The sequence below is a fragment of the Battus philenor genome, unplaced genomic scaffold (assembly GCF_028537555.1).
Source record: "Battus philenor isolate CCGP_79_NKW_IND1 unplaced genomic scaffold, ilBatPhil1.0.hap1 SCAF_21, whole genome shotgun sequence".
Lineage (NCBI taxonomy): Eukaryota > Metazoa > Arthropoda > Insecta > Lepidoptera > Papilionidae > Battus > Battus philenor.
The window spans coordinates 9403124-9420615 of record NW_027181684.1 but is presented as its reverse complement, the minus strand read 5'-3'; the positions used below and the strand labels follow the sequence as shown (position 1 = coordinate 9420615).

General features: G+C 34.8%; 1 protein-coding gene across 1 annotated transcript in view; it reads right to left on the bottom strand.

The window, feature by feature from the left end:
* Positions 1-1800: 1800 nt before the first annotated feature.
* The window catches only part of LOC137923444 (furin-like protease 2), a 300471-nt gene continuing 284779 nt past the window's right edge, over positions 1801-17492 (bottom strand). Inside the window, exons 3-14 of the mRNA XM_068766703.1 lie at positions 11456-11560; positions 10295-10471; positions 10042-10176; positions 9652-9959; positions 7774-9570; positions 7434-7667; positions 7192-7350; positions 6949-7088; positions 6355-6610; positions 5586-5680; positions 5039-5202; positions 1801-2994 (exon numbers count right to left, since the gene is read on the bottom strand). Coding sequence (XP_068622804.1) covers positions 2827-2994; positions 5039-5202; positions 5586-5680; positions 6355-6610; positions 6949-7088; positions 7192-7350; positions 7434-7667; positions 7774-9570; positions 9652-9959; positions 10042-10176; positions 10295-10471; positions 11456-11560 — 3738 coding nt within the window. The 3' untranslated portion in view covers positions 1801-2826. The remainder of the gene's footprint in view (positions 2995-5038; positions 5203-5585; positions 5681-6354; positions 6611-6948; positions 7089-7191; positions 7351-7433; positions 7668-7773; positions 9571-9651; positions 9960-10041; positions 10177-10294; positions 10472-11455; positions 11561-17492) is intronic.

Genomic DNA, 17492 nt, shown 5'->3' with positions numbered 1-17492 from the left:
CTTAGACACAGTAAGGTGTAAATATAAAATCAACTAAAGTGTGACGTGAAGTTTCATAGTATTAAGAATCATTAAAATTATTGTGAAGGTAAAAAGTTGTAGAACTTTGTTTTTATCGCTGTGTTCCGGCTGCTCGGGATGTATATAAAGTGGTTGAAACCGGTTGGTTTCTTTTAAATTAAAATTTCGACGTGCCAAATCAAATTACGTTTACTGTACTACAACTTTTTTACACTTTTTACGCAAATTTTATCTGCCAAATAAATTTGGTGCCATCGTGAACAGATACCATAGCTAGCAGAATTTGTTAAGCTAACGAAACGTAGCAAATTTGCTCTCTTCAAGTGATAAAATGCAGATATACAAGATTTTGTAATTCAAAATCCGTGATGATGGTCAATATATTGGTCGTCTTGTCACGTTCTATATTTGATTATATTAAATAGATTTATAATTTTTTTTTATTATAGAGTTGCCAAGACGGAAGCCTTTGTGAGTTTGATACTTTAGAAACATTGAGCAGAAGAGGTTAAATAAAACATCGCATTTGACACAGACTTTCTTTTATTATAAATATTAATTGCACATAAGAACATTTCATACAAAAATACATTTTCAATTAAAAAGATTCCCATTAAAACAAAATATAAAACCGCAATACAGATAATTCTAAATCGCATAAATATAAATTAAAATTTTGTAGCAAGCTAAAATTCATTCAAAACACAGTATAATCTCTGAAGAGCTGAAATACTTACCAAATCAGATGTCAACGAAGCTTCCCTATGCTAAGTACAAAAATAATTGGAGAAGAGAAATCAAGCGAACAATTACGGACTTATTTCCATTATTTAGATAATTGACAAAATTTTAGCTCAAAAAGTTAAAGAGATGCAAATAGATATCGACAATATATTTCCTTTATAAACGATTCAACAATCTAGCTATCTTTATATACATTTGTGATGGTACATGGTAACAATTGAAATTACTTTCAAATGGATATCTACAGAAATAAAACGCTTAAAATAATTTATAGTTATAATCTAAATTTCACTTAGACATTTGCAACGTCTAAAAATATTTATAATTTTGTAAACGTGTTAAAAATATTTTGTAAAAAAAACATACAATGTTAAGTTTGTTAATTTTTTAGCGATAGTTGTTAATTCTCTAAATAAACAAACAAAATTAGATTTAGTTACAGCGGCGCTAATGACATACAGAACCAATGCTGATAATGAAATGACAAAGCTTTTCTACTTAAAAATAAAGACAATGAGAATGCGTAAAATATTATTAACTAAAACGTATATTTGCCTATTCGAAATTATATTCTACTGCCTTTTGAAATCGTCATTTAATTGTACAAATTCTGCGTATGGTAACTTGTGGACCTATATACTATATTATGATTAACTAAAGTAAAATCGAATTATGCAATTGTGACAGTTCCGGAAGAAGTTAAACATCACGAGAAGGCATTTTTAATCTCTTGTATGACGTGTCATATAAAGCAAATTGTGACATTTTTGGAAGCGAGACATTATTATTAATCAAAATAAAATATCAATACAGAATAATAACATACGACTGTAATTGGTCGTGTTTAGGTACAGTGGTACAGAATGATTTTAGTTTAACCTAATGAACAGATATGAGGTAATATTATCATTTAAAATTTAATGACGTTCAATTGATTTATTACAAAAATCGGAGTATTACAAACGAGCTATTATCATTTACTATAGAAGAAATTTAATCCTTTTTATTATTATTTAATTAAAAATATTTAATTGAAAATAAAATCATTCATCCGACTGGACGATGTGCAAGTCAACGAATATAAACGTGACTTCCAACATATCACAACTGTTCAAAATTCCGACCCCCTAAGAACTTTTTGTTCATATACTTACAATTTACATCTATTTTGTTATATTACATTTAGGATTTGCACAACGCACGTACATAGGTAGCATTGTTATAAGTTTATTTTTTACATTGCAAATGAAGAGACTGATGAAACTAGGTCGTTAAATATACATGTGATAAAGCAAACTGAGAAAATTTCCCGCACTACGACAAGAAAAATAATTTTGCACGTTGAGAATGAAGATGGCATCTCCGAAAACTAAGTAACTTTTGACGCTACTTATCATTATTAAGTAGCATTATTATGCTAATCTTTTACAAACGAAAACCAGATAGTATAACTCTTTTTTAAGCCAAAATAGCAGTCATCATATTTTTGGAAGTTTGAATGCTCATTGCTTAAAATCACATTTTTTATAGTGGTCACTATAATCCTCAGCGTGCATCTTGAAGTGGATAGCAGCATTATATATCTTTTGATTGTAATAATTGATTAGTACAAATATTTGTAAATCAAGATGTTCTGGTTAAAATTGGGTAGAATCAAGTATCTTCAAAACCTCCCGCAATGTAAGGATACAACAATAAATTTTACAAAAACAAGCGACGAAATCATTTTGATTCACAAAGTGGTCCTCGTTCAAAATTGAATACCTAGGTTGCGATTTGCGACCGATTATCACTAAACATTGAACTTAAAACTACCAAAATCACTTCTTCACGCAACTATTTGCGATCGAAGAGATATTGTCCCGTTTCAATTCACATCCGACACATCATAAAGTGATTACCGTCGTTGGTCAAATTCAAACTGGTGATTCGTATCTGAATCCTGTCAATATTCAAAGGACGTTAAACCAACTTACTGTGCTTTATGTATCACCAGATTGAATGAAAAAAAGTTGAATGTGAACAAAGGCGGTCACTTACAGTCTAGGATCACAGCGCGCGTTATGTGGAATGTTCGAGCAATGGCTCGTGTTCGTGTTCGCTCGGCGGTTCGACCACCGGGCACGTGGTCTGTGTGGCTAGGACTGTAACGTCACCCTCGTCGTTGCAAGCGAGCGGTGAATAAATGATACCGCGCGTCGTCGTTTTTGGGCGGCGAGCACGACGCACCTGCAAAAAATAAATCTATGTAAATATAAATTAATCGATAAATAGTTTAATGAGCGAAACATTCTCTCATAGAATGTGCAGAACGTACAATGATCACAACATGTTTCGACATCTTTGGTATATCGCGACGAAGCTCTAAAATAAAGCATGTGTGTAAACGTGTCATGTTCACCAGACAGATGAATAATGATCTTATTCATCCTTTGTTTTGTAATATGTATTTATTTATTACCTATTTGCTGTTGTATATCATAAATATTATAAATGTTATACACAAAAATCAGTGCATCGGTAATTTGCATTCGTATAACGCTTAATTGTACAATTTTAATGTATATCAGCTCCTAGTGTAAATAAACATTTAAAACTTGGAAGCTACTTGGTCAGCATAGCTATTTTTTTTTCGTTAAAGCACTTAGTAGTTTCTTATGTAAAGAGAATTAAAAAAAATTAGTACAATAATATTTTTCTTTTCATACAAACCACAGAGTAAATTGAATTAACTGTCCATACCCACCTAAATTTGACGTTAATTAGTATGAAAAAATCGTGTAAATAAAGCAGAACAATCATAATTCAATTACATTATTAGGAACGTCATGCAGCGTTTCAAATATAATAACTACTTTAGCCGGTAAGTTTATTATTGGAACTTAAACAAAGAAACCGTTTATTTATTTATGTACTATTTGATAGCAAAGATATTATCCAAAAGTAATGATTCGTTAATTTAAATTAAGAACTGTTTAAATCAGACAAATGTTATAATTTTACCTAGATTTCAGTAAAACTGTATCTCTTTTATTTAATACATATGTATCATTAAATTAAAGAAATGTACAGAAAACAACCTTGTCGAAAAAGAATAACAAATTTTACTATTTTTTCGAGCGCAGCATAATAGTAAAACTATAATGTACTTTTAGATAATTTGTTTATCTTAGTTATTACATCAGAAAAAATATTTCATAAAACTTTAAATCAAACACAAAGCTAATCTTGTAAAGATTCCTTGTTTAAACTTAAAAGAGACAAATACAAATAAAGCAGAAAGGAAATCCAATTTCATTTCTTCATTAGTTAAAAGTAAACAGCACTTAATCAAGCTGGTTTCCACAAAGCCAGAGTCAACACAGTTGAGTGTCAGATGGCGACAATGAACGCAAACAATAGTTTACAATGGCCTGGCACTTTTAGACTAAAGCTAAATAGTGGATCTAGTCGAGATTGTAAAGATCTGAAATATTTGGAAAGTTTATCTTGAATTCGGTTTGCATAGTGGACGTTCTAGTTGTTCATAAAGTTCCAGTGAATAGTGAATCGATTAATAAACTGTTTTATTAACACGTGACTCAATAACGTCAAAATAATTTATTAAGAGCTCAATAAAGTTTTGTTTCGTAAATCTCATCAGTACTCAAAATAAAACGATATTTAAGCGTCTCAAAATATTTATGCGCTAATGCTTTAAATACACCCAATTTTTTTTTTACTTCCTAAACAGGCAATTATTTCCTAACGCCGTATTTTACAAATGATGCTCATCTTAAGCAGGATTAATAAGCAGAAAGTTAAACAGAATTACTGCTTAAATTAAATTATTTGCAAGTACCAAATAACCACTACATTTTGTATAAAATATAATTTAAATATTTAAACATCAGATCCCTTCGGGTACTCTCAGATGTACACTGCTACTAAAACATATTATTGTTTACTATTTCATAATAATTCGTACACAATGCCGACGCTTCATAGCATCATGTTTCCAAAATAACAGTACCGGCTTAATTCTAGCATCGCGCCCACGTAATAAGAAATAAGATAATAACTTTTTTTGGTTTCAAAATTTGAGAACAAGTGTAATGTAAACGTCTGCTTACATTTAACTTTTAACAAAATCAGTCGTACCAATAATAACTGTAAAATTCGAAAGTTTACAGCACTGACTATAACTTTACTAGTAACACGGACCAAAACTGCAGTTCCCCTTTTATTATTTTTTGCACAATTCGATAGTGATCGTGTTAAAATCGCCGCGTACCTGTAACACAAACAACACCGCTAGGAACACGGCGGCGGCCGCTGCGCACACCGTCAGCGTGACGGCCGACACGCTCGGCGCGACGCGCTGACTCTCCACGGTCTGTAGGGCGCCCCACTCCGCTATTCGACGTTTGCCGGCCACCGATGAATTTATACATTCACCTACCACAATGGTAAAAACATAGCTTATCAACATGTAAATAAATTATTCCTCTGTGACAATAGACAAAAGAAACCACTGTATCGCCATTAATATGCAAAGGTTCTACACTGTGGCAGATCTTCTAGAATATTAACAACTCATGTATTGTTAATCTTACTTAAATCCTGAACGGTTTTATGATTGTAACAGAAAATGTTCTAAAAAAAACGAGCAGAATCTATCCTCATTTCTTTCGATCTTTTTAGAGATCCCGAGCTGATCCCTCTTCATAGCTCATTAAGCGACTCTGACCTTTCGTATGATGTAAGAGACCACGTTTGAGTGACGTAAGCTATCACTGGAAACACTCATTTGAAAACTCAAAGAAATGTTAATTGCTCACCGTTGTCTGGGTTACAATGGCAGCAGTCTGAAGTGGTGGACGAATTACCGGAGGGACTTCGCTCCGAGCAACAAGGAACGCATTGGTTGTTCAATCTGTGAAAAGCAATGACGTATAATCTTATCTTCATATTTACCACTTACCTGTTGATTGTTGTTAAAATTAATCTGTTCATATCAACATACATACACTTAAATATCACATTTTGAAATCTAAGTTGCATCAAATATTTTACCTTTAAATTAAAAATTAATGAACTTATAATAACAAGAATATCGAATTCAATAGCTCTATAGTTTATGTTTTAATTTATTAGCACGTAACGACACAAACCGTTTGTCTTGTAATAGATTATTAATTTATCAAACATAATATTGTATAGTTAATATAAAATACTTAATCTGTGGAACCATTGCGCTAGTTTAATTTAAATAAATAAATATTAAAGTAAATAATTTTCTTATGTAACAAAAGGTTACACTCAAAATGTAAGATTTATATTGTTTTCGAGATACATGTTAGCTCCATGGTGTTAGCCTGATAGCTTTTCGAAGTACAAGCTATAATGTGCGAACATTTTGTGTAACGGCGAATACCTTCTAGTTTTTAACATAGTCATATTTGATGTAGCACAGCATAATATGTTTAAATATTTATTTGTCAATTAAATATAATACACGATAAGCTAGAAGTAATACATTTGAAAATGTATTAATTGGTAGTAGTTATTACGTTTTACAGGATCATTAAACTGATGGTGTTTACAAACCTGTCGAGACGCAATGGCCTCGAGCAAGCCGTGCAACTAAACTTCCCGGGGCCGGAACAAGTGCGGCATGTGTTATCACAGGCTCGACAAATTCCAGTGCTCGTCTCGTAGTACTGAGATCCGAGGCACTCCATACAAAGCCCGCCATCTAGCATGAAACGGGGCGGACAGGATTTGCAGTGCAGCGGACCAGAGCCGTCGCATTCCCGACAGTAGTGATGACAACGCCGACAACCGCCTTCGCTTTGGTAGAAGCCTAAAGAAAATATACAATAAATTATACTTAATAAATTAAGAGACCTAATATATACACCCAGACTTCCCATATTACAGGTTCTTGGTGATTTGAATATAGTTATGTAGACAAGTTCCAATACAGAAGATTTGTCAAAATAATACTCTATAAACTCAAGAGATTATGACAATATATAGATATAGGATATGACACATAATAATAGATATAAGGAACTGTACCCGTGTCTTACGGTACTAAAATTTTATAAGCTATATCAAAAACTTTTAGTCGATTGTAACCAGTGTAAGTGAAATTATGTTTGCATTAGTATATCCATCTATTAGTTTAATGTAATTTACCTTGTGGGCATTCTGGGTGACACTCCCCAGCCGCAAGCCTCCATCCTGAAGGGCATGAGGCGCATTGGTCGCGACGCGGTCCAATACAGGTTCGACATGCCAAGTAGCACTTGGAACACGTGCCTCTATCTGCGTAATACCTAATAAGGGATGACATATATGTTACCATAAATGCATGTATTGCTTACCATGCATGTGAAAACATACAAAGTTTTAACAAATATTAAATTATTGGAGCCTCACCCATCAGCACAAGCTGTTCTACAGGCTCCAGACTGCAGCCGAAGTGAACCAGTACATGAAGTGCAGTTCAATCGCGAAACACATTCTGAACAGCCGTGTATACAACGCGTGCATCTACCAGCTTCGGAATAAAAACCACGACTGCACTCTAACACGCATCTATAAGAAAATTAATTTTACATCGAAGTGTCATTGCCAAAATTTGTTACTATGTATTACAAAAGATATATAAAAAAACTTACTTGTTATTTTCCAAAAGATTTGGCGATGGACACGTCAAACAATTGCTATCATCATCTCCATAACAGGAATCACACGCGCTGTGACATCGATTACAGACGATACCATCGGAATATTCGCCTGCGCTACATTTTTCGGCCCCAATTGGAACACATTTATTCTTTTTATTCATTTCCCAGTTGGCGTCGCATGTTAAACAGAAGGCGCTAATACACGTCGAACAGCCCACAGAACACCTAAAAAAATAAGTAAAAAAATTGTAAAATTAAATGCTGTACATTTTGTACCTTCTAAGAATAAAATTAATAGAATAAAATTAAATTTAATAGAAGTTATACTTACTTCATACATTCTTTTCTTTTCTTGTCAGCATAATAGCGGCTGGGACAAGCATTAACACATCGCCCTTCAAGTGAATAACTTGCAGGGTGACAAGTCACACACTGTGCTTCACCAGGACCCACACAAGTATCACACGAAGAATGACATTTAGCACAGGTGTAGTCTTCAGTTTCAAAGTATGAAGGCGGACATGATGCCAAACATGTTCCATTATGGAGGACTAAATGGTGTTCACAAGAAGTACAAGTATCAGCCTTTTCCGAACAAGTTGAACAATGTGAGGCGCACGGCCGACAAACAGATGACTCACTGTCCTCCCAATAGCCGTCGGGACATTGCTGAAGACACACAGCTAAGTCCGCAACCAGTAAATGTGCGGGCGCGCAAGTTAAGCAAGAGTCTTGTCCTGGACCAACGCAAGTTTCACAAGATTCATGGCACGGCCAACATACTGCGCCTTGGTTTGCAAAACTACGTGGGGGGCAACGAGAAACACAAGCGTCATCAAGCCGATAGTGCTTGCACGATATACACTGGGTGGGTCCTTTTCCATAGCATCCTTGGGTATCGCATTCGGGGTCACATTCGTACATGACGCGCTTGTCATTACTATCGGCGAGGACATTCTCCCCATGCGGAGAAGGGACGTTATGTCCGTCTAGTTGGGCTATCGCTTTCTCCGGATCTGAACCGGCTGCGAATAAACTGGGAAAGTTCTGGTAATTAGCAAACGCGTCAGTGTTGTAAAAAGAATCCCCGGCAGAATCGTAGCCGTCTGCGGCTGTCGGGAATGCAAATGGCGGAGCAATCGCGGAAGGTCTTTTGTTTCTGGGTCTCACTGGATCAACTGCTGTACCGTAGAATATTAACTGCCACTTCTTTAGTATACCGGGCTGATTAACATGCCTATTTCCGGCATTAACTATGTGCAATGTCCATCTACCTTCGGCGCGTTCACCCCAAAAGTGAACGCTTAAGAATGGCCAATCATCGAAATTCGAACTTACGACATCACGTGGTCTTTCAAAGAGCAGAGTTGATGTGGTGCCCATTGGAGATGTGAGAAGAATTCGTAAGTTTCCTCTAGGGAAAAATCTTAATGATATTTTACATTGAACGTGTTCTAAATAACGTACTTCATTTACAGTTCCGCTGCATCCATTTACATCCATATGAACGCTCAAAGTGTAACCATATGAAGAGTCTATTGACTTATCTTCATTGATCTCTTGAGACTTACAAATATGTTGAGGCGGAACCGATGTCCATTGTTCCGCTAAATTAACCATTTCTGTTGCATCCATCAAACCATAGCCAAATTTGTGACTTATCTTTCTTTTAACACCATTAACAAGCCAGCCGGTTTCTTTTTCTAGTGGCTGTGGTCTTGACGTAAGAACAACTAAATATTGCATGTCTCTCCAGGTCAAATCCGGATTTGCTTCTAAAGCTAATGCACAAATTCCAGCCGCTAAAGGAGCAGACGCTGATGTGCCGGTGTGTTCAACGGTACATATATGATCAGGTCTAAGACGACCGTCCATGTCCACAGTGGCTACACTTTTGTCATGTCCCGGAGTTCCTGAACTGTATGTGGTAGCAAGAGTAGACGAACATTCTTCGAGGTACCAAGGTTTATAGCCACCTTGGGTAGCGCTTGAGATGGACAACGTAAATATACTATTAGTATAACCATCACAATTGCAAGAATCTGTATGTCTTCCTCCATTTCCTGAAGCCCAAACAAAAATACTGCCTTTTCCTCGACGACCGCTAGTGACACCGTAAATAAATGCTCTGGAATATAATTTTCCGATTATAAATTTTAGAGATAACAGGATAACTATAAGCTTTAAGGATATTTCTTTAAAATATTACCTTCGAGCTAATGGACCGGGACCATCAACAGTCTTGCCATCATCCTCCGGGCCCCATGAAGCGCTGTATATATCGATGTGATCGGGATTCAAACCCAAAGCCCTCGCTTCAACTGCATCGTTTACCACTCCATCCAACATTCGTACTCCACCTATACTGGCGTTATACGCTATACCAACACCGCAGTACTGATTATATGCTACTGCAGCCACCTCGCCTGCACATCTTGTACCATGTTTATTGTCGCCATTGTCCTGAGGCATTGGATCATCATCGTTTCCATTAATATCCGTCGATGCGCTGGGATCCTACAAATTAATGTTTGGATTCAATTCCATTAATGAGTTTATTTTATTAAAATATATAATAACACTTTTGGTTTGTGCTTACGTAGTTCTGTGCAAGGTCTGGATGATTCGTTTGAATGCCATCATCAAGTATAGAGACCACAACACCTTTTCCAGTGTATCCTTTTTGCCATGCCGTTGCTACGTTCATGTCGAGGCCATCTTTGGCTCCACCGTTCTGAAAGAGTTGAATTAAAAACTTCGTTTTATACACTACAATATACATACCAAATAGATTTCAAATTATTAACATGTATAATTTTAAATCGGTATAATTGTCTTAACGGAACACTTACTAAATACCATTGCTCCTTATAAAGTGGATCGGGGAAAAAAGGTGATGGATTCAGAGCCCGGTGTCTTGTCCTATGAGAAGGCATTCGGCGACTAAGCTGTGACCATAAGGCGCTTTCCCTCTGCGTGTAATCTCGCTTTACTCTTCGTCGCTCGCGCTGTTGTTGAAACCACCGTACCTAGTAAAACAAATGTAACTTTGTTTTGGAGAATATTAAATGTAACAATATAATTATTGTAATAATAACAATATATGCCCAATAGTTATACATTTGAGTAACATAAACAAAAACTTGCATTTACATTCCAATGGCATTCACAGACAATAAATAGGAAAATACTGCCAAAAATGATTCGTCAATTAAATCCAAACGAAAGGCGATCATGTTTTATTTGCTGGCATCTACACAGATGTGCATGCAATATTTGAAAATCGCAGCTCACTTTGTAAAGACAATTTGCAGTCACTTACAAAGAACTCAAGAAACTTCTGTACATTGGAGAACATGCAATTCTTTATATCCTTTATTCTAAACAAGTCGTCTCGCGTACAGCATTCGGACGGCGCAATTTCACAGTTGTTGGAGAGCGACAGACGTCCGAGGGAAAAATAGCTAGCTTGCAGCGAATAAAAAGCTTTCGACGTTTTTATTTATTTGTTTCCTTTTTGACTCTCACATATACGTATGTTTATCTAAATATTAAAATCTGTTCTTTTGTATTCTTTAAGCATATGTCCATAGATCTTTTTAATTTCATCGTCGTCATTATTATCATATTTTTAGTCTTAGGACATTTATTGTGAACTTAAGCTTTTCCCGGCTGGAAGCAGTGCTTTTTGATTTATTTTACTGTACTTTACATAGTTTTTAATATAAATGACTTAGTTTTATGATGTATTGAATACTTGTAGAAGCCCTTCACTTTAATTTTATTAATGTACTTAAACACCAATCCGTATGTTGTACTGTTTTAAATTTCTACGTATTTAAAAAAATACATTTAAATTGTTATACCGTCTTAATGATTTTACATAAATATAATTTAATATAATAATTTAAAAATTAAACATTGGACAACAAATTTTAAGAATGTGAAGTAAGCTGGCAATAGGCAACTGGTGTCGCTATGAAAGAGGGATTTCAAAGAAATAGAAATATTACCTCAGGTTCATCATTTAACTTTCTATGATGCTCGTGGCTAGGCTCCGTGGATCTCTTGTGTATACCGTGATGGGACAGCAAGTAGTAGCCTTTGAGTGAGCCAATCTAGAAAAAAATAAAAGGTTATAGATGGATCCATTCCTTATACCTTTTAAATGTTAGAAATTATAAGTACAACTTGTAAAATTATGAAGAAAAAAGTTTAAATTAACACTTTTAAATTTAAATGAGTTTCAAACACACAGTCACTCACATCATAAGATGTGTGCGTGTTTTACACTTCCGTATTTTTCGTGACGTAATTAGTTAAAAGTATATTGAAATTTCTATAGATACTAAAAATTTATGTTACGATAAGAACTAGCGTAATGAAATAAAACACCCAATCCGCAATTTTTATTTGTAGCATTATAAAATTATTTCCGAATCTTTTTAATCAACGGACATCATTCTACATTAAAAAAAGATTTTTAATACAAAACAGATATTGAAATAATAATAACTCGGGCTTAATGAAGGATTCAAAACGAAAATTTATAACAAAATGTCACAGAAGCATAACGTCACAATTAATCAGAGTTTAATCAAAGTTCTCACCGAATAATAAAGGCGGCTAAGACTTATTGCTCGGGGAACGACCGAATCGATCACACTTTATCAACATTCAGTATTCCCACGTTCGCAACTGAAGGGCTTGAGGCTGATCTGATATTTAAATTTATTATTACCATGATTTCACACAGAACTAAAAATGTATTTTAAGAATAAGTTTAATTCAAATGAAATCGTGACCTTTATTTATGTAAATTGTTACGTAATAAGACTATTTCAAGAATTAAAATCCGAAATTAATTTACTTCTTTTGCGCAACGGTATTTTTGTGTACTGTATGTGTGATTTAGTAGAAGCCCCATCCGGTTTTATTGGGGGAGTAGTAACCCCCTAATCCTCACACACGATTTGACTGGTCCTTTCAACGGCACTCGATATGAGCGCGCACGCAAATCTTATCGTCGCCATCTTTAATTACGTCCGTGGAAACGGAAACAAAAAACCTACTTATTCGTTAATTGAATTAGGAACATAAAGACTTCGAAGACGTAATGCCAAGTTATTTTAGTATTAAGTAAAATTCTTTTATAGTTTTATTCGTAGGCGAAATATTAGATTAATTTTGACCGTTACGTTTTCATACCAGAATTAATGAATAATGTTTTTTAATTAAATAAAATCTTTCCATTTTTTCCTGAATTGTTACAAAGTACACGTTACTTTTTTCTTATTTAGTTAGATACCATAGCGTTGTTTATACATGCTACTAAACAGTAATACATAAATATCAAAGACTTCAGATTTGAGATAGCTCTAGCCAGTTTTTATACTCAAGGTTCGTGTATAAAAACGTGCCATGATATGCCATATATAACGTACAATATATAATTAGGTGGGCAACAACAAAATGCGGTGTTGTCAACAATTTTGTATTCCAAAATCTTCACAGCGCGGGCGTATCGTTCATTTTGCATGTTAATGTACACTACATAGAGCAAACATATTTTTTTCAAACCACATTGTTTTACTTGAAAAGAAATTTTATCGATGTTCGTCCCAAGATAATGTTTAACATACCAGAATTTTTAATAAAGAATTAATTGTGAATCTCTTTACATTTTTGGGAAACTTTATAGGCTTTCTAATACATAGCTAGACCTCTCTCTGGAAAAAGGCTCGGTCCAATAAATCTATTGCAAATTATGTGCCAAAAGCTGACCACTAACATTGCATTTATTTTTCAATTTTTGAGCTTAGTAAGTTAAAGTTAAATATTACTCAATAAAATTTATCTTAATAGCACGCAGTGAAATGTTTACGGATAATAAATCCGAAGTTTATTAAAGGAAAACCATAACTCTCAAGTTGTAAAGACCAACTCGTTACTTATAATGTCGATTAAATCAGAGTAGTTCGTTTAGCTCTACTAACTTCGCTCGTTTGCTTTTGATATTCTAATGACAGAACACTTACTTTAAGAAAGAAAGGGACGACGATTCTAAGAGAACTTTCTTTGTAGCAAAATGCATTTGCCACTTATTAGTGACGGTTGCCTTTGAATTTACAGTAATTTAGTAACACCCAAGGGCTTAACTTAGGCCGCTTCTTTACGTATTACATATGTTATTAAAAATGTGACTTAGGTCTTTTTCATCCGTAGGTAATCCATTTCTAGACACACGTCTTCTAGAATATTTCACAAAGGAATAGTGGTAAGCGGTTGCACCCAGCTACGCTGCGCTTCCCTTTAATCTTAAAACGATTATTTTCCTAAACACATGCCCATCCTATATTATAGTGGGACGGGTAACGTGATAATACTTAGTGTTTTGTATTTCAGTTACTTGGTTGTTTAATATCATGACGTCTTATAATAACCTGCTTTTACAGATAATACAAAAGAAAAAAAGAAAATGCACATAGTTCACTATGTAAATTTAAAATACACCGGGTTGTTACTTGATGATTAACTATTAATTAATTTATTTACTCTTTATTGTATACAAGCAGGACAAAAAACGAAATTACATGTAATTGGAAAAAAAATATGAACAAAGGTTAGACCGCCTTTAATGCAAACCGCGATTTATTGCAGACAACCCTTAAAATACTGCGACTGTAGGTATGGTACAATGTGTGATATGGCCATAACTCACAAACGGTGAATAAAATACTGACCTATATTAGAAGAAGAGAGAAATGTAGAGATTATGAGACAATAAATAAAACTAGATTTAAAACACTACCAAATTTAAATTATTTTTACTAATTCACGAGTATGATACTGATAAAAAACAAAACCCAGGAACACAAAGCAATAAAACGATGCACTGGCATAAAAAAATAATACAATTTTTGCTACCACATTTTAGCACATATTTATTCAACAGCGTCTGTTTTAATAACCATGTGCTAAAATGTGCAAACTCGACTTATAACCTGACAAGTCTACACCGAACTAAACGTTGGTGAACAGAACGAAACATATTAGACAGCTTTCGGATAACTTAAAATTAAAATAGGAATAGTAACTAATTAGGAATTCGACGCAACTTCGTCTCGAGTCGTCACCGTCGTGCACGTCAGAGATGTTACACAAAAGTTGGTGTATTATTAAACCACTTGTCAGTCACGAGGCAGCAACGACCGGAAGGCTTCGCCGCATATAGCATCGTTCCGTATGATCATAGTTAAGAATTAAACTAGTGAGAAAACCATGAATGCAATACGTACATCGTAAAAAAAAAAGTATTATTTGTGTAGAAATGAGTCATACTAAGAATGACGAAATTCAACAAACAAAAGTATAGCTCTGCGAATTGGCTAATAGAAGTGGCAGTGGAAAGGCCACATAGCGCGAAGAGCAGATAGCCGCTGTGGCTTTAAGAATAGGGGAGACCCATGTTCATCAGCGGAATTACGGTGGCTGAAATGATGATGTTGATAATAAAATCTAAGAAACAAATATAAAAGCCCGGAAGCGTTGGGCATCGCTCAAACGACAAATGCAAGTAAAGGCATCATAGTCCGTTATGACTAACCATTTTCTTCTATTAAATCTTTCCAACCAATGCAGCATACAGCAAGTTCATTAGTTTAAAGCCCGTGTGACCTGCAGTAAATTATAATCTCCACGGACCAATCAAATGACTTAAGATAAAAACTCTAGTTTAGAATTTACGAAAATTTATTACGCACCCGACTAATTAATATCTTCGATTGTACCCTTGTCATCGAATACGGAAAGCGGTCGTTAATCCCAAAAGCGAGGGGACTTCGACATGCCCATGCAATATATACAACAAAATCTATTATTGAATAAACGTTATACCATATCTCATCGCTCTCTTTGATTTAACAGTCAGATCAGTTTTTAGTCTATAACACGGGATATTAATATAATAATATATAATATTAACCTTAATTTGCGCATTACAAGACACGATACGACAAAAGACATTTACAGACATTGTAAATAAATGATTATTGCTCAAGTCACCTTATACTATATCAATATTTATTAATTACGTCTTTAATTGGAGTCATCGAGCTTCGCTCTAGTACAGCGATTGGCAAACCTAATCAAAAAACCAAATCAAAGTGAAATGTATTTAGAACCATTTTATATTTAATTATTTCAATAAATATAAATCTGATCATTGTTGTGTTCCTAATAGAAGGCACTGCATTCAATGCAATTACTTGATTAATGAAAACATGTAATTTTCTTTTCGGAGCGAATTCTTATGGATACTGAAGTTATTTTATTTGGAGAACAGGGTAATGAAGGATTCTAACCATTAAAACCCTTTCGGTGGTTGCACCTTTCATTCCCAGGGTGTGCGTAGTTTCCATTACCCTTACCTAAGACTAGATAGTCTAGTTGATCAACCGTCTCCGAGTCACCGAAGCTATCGCAAACTTCATATCTCAAGCTGACGAGCACATCGCAGGATATATTAACACCAGGGTGTCGTGTTGAGCCTGATTTTATTTTGTAAAAATCTTGTCGATTATTTTCACTAAATCACATCGAACGCAACGTAGACACACATAAACACACTCACATAGTAACAATAAAAATAACATGTTGCCATTAATGAATATTCGAGTCTACCAATTCGTATTCATTGTACTCCACCGAGCGAAATAACTTTCGGAACGCAACGTAAAAATAGACCGCCGACGCGAAATCAGATATGCCTACAATTTTATACTCTCCGTCGATTGCATTAGTGTTTAATATGGCAGCGAACTTTTAGTTTCTTATTCCAATAGTACTCAGTAGACGCGGTCCCGTAGTACAGAATCTACGTGACTGAAGATATAGACGGCTACGCGCGTCTCGCATAGTTTTCTCATCTCACGATTCATACTACCTGTGTCCAACTATTCTTCTCTACCAACGTTAATTCATTTCATGTTTCATTAACCATTTATCTTTCTTCTTTTTGACTTCGGATGTTATTGGCCTGTTGCAATTAAATGTTCAAACTTTATTTATGGCTTTAATATCAAACAATGTTTTTTAAGACGTTAACAGCTGGATACTGGCCTGCTCAAAATATACCCATTAGAACCAGTTGAAAGTACCTAGCACCCAGTGCCTTTCGAGGACCTTAACCAGGTCTTCTGTCCAGTTTGTGAACGAGGTTTTACGCAGCGCTTACCAGACCGTGGTCACCACTTGAAAACTTTAATACTCCAGCGACCACCTGCCTTCCGCGTTATATGGCCTGATACCACTACTTCAATTTACCAAACCTTTGGATAAAATCGATAACTTTCGTTCGTATTATTTCTGATTCGATCTCGTACGACAACATTTCTGTGCCGTAAGTCATTATTGGTAGCACACTTGTCTTAGACTTTTGTTTTAAGGCACTGAGGTATTAACCACATCAGTCTTGGTAGGTAACTTAAAACACTGAATGCTATAATTTCTAATGGGAAAATTATTTTAAAATTTTAGTAAAACGATAATCTGAAGATTTACTCATCGATTAAGCTATCGGTGTAAATCTTGCAAATAATTTATTTCCGCTAAATACACAAATACCTTGTTATCTGAAGCATCGTTGCATAAAACTGCCGCAACCGTTCCGCCGCCGACCGCACTCAATTTGTTCGCGACTGTACACATTTGTCGCGCGTCGCAAATTAAACCCGCGTCATGTTGCGGTTGCCGCGCGATATTCGTTAGGGATGCTTCATTCCGCCAGAGTTGGAGCTCTTTACCATTACTCCTATCTATACATAAATAGTGGCGAGCACTACCGTGTCTATTTTTAATTCTAAAAATATATAAAATATATTACGAAGTCTGTCTTCATAAAAATAAGTTACAGAATAATGATTTACTTCGAGTAGAAAAACTCCATCTTAACATTCGATTTTTTTCGACGTGTTTTCAGGTATAAAGTATATCATGTCTTGCTGTTTTGTATATATTTTTTGTATATTTGTATAAAACTATTTTGGGCAA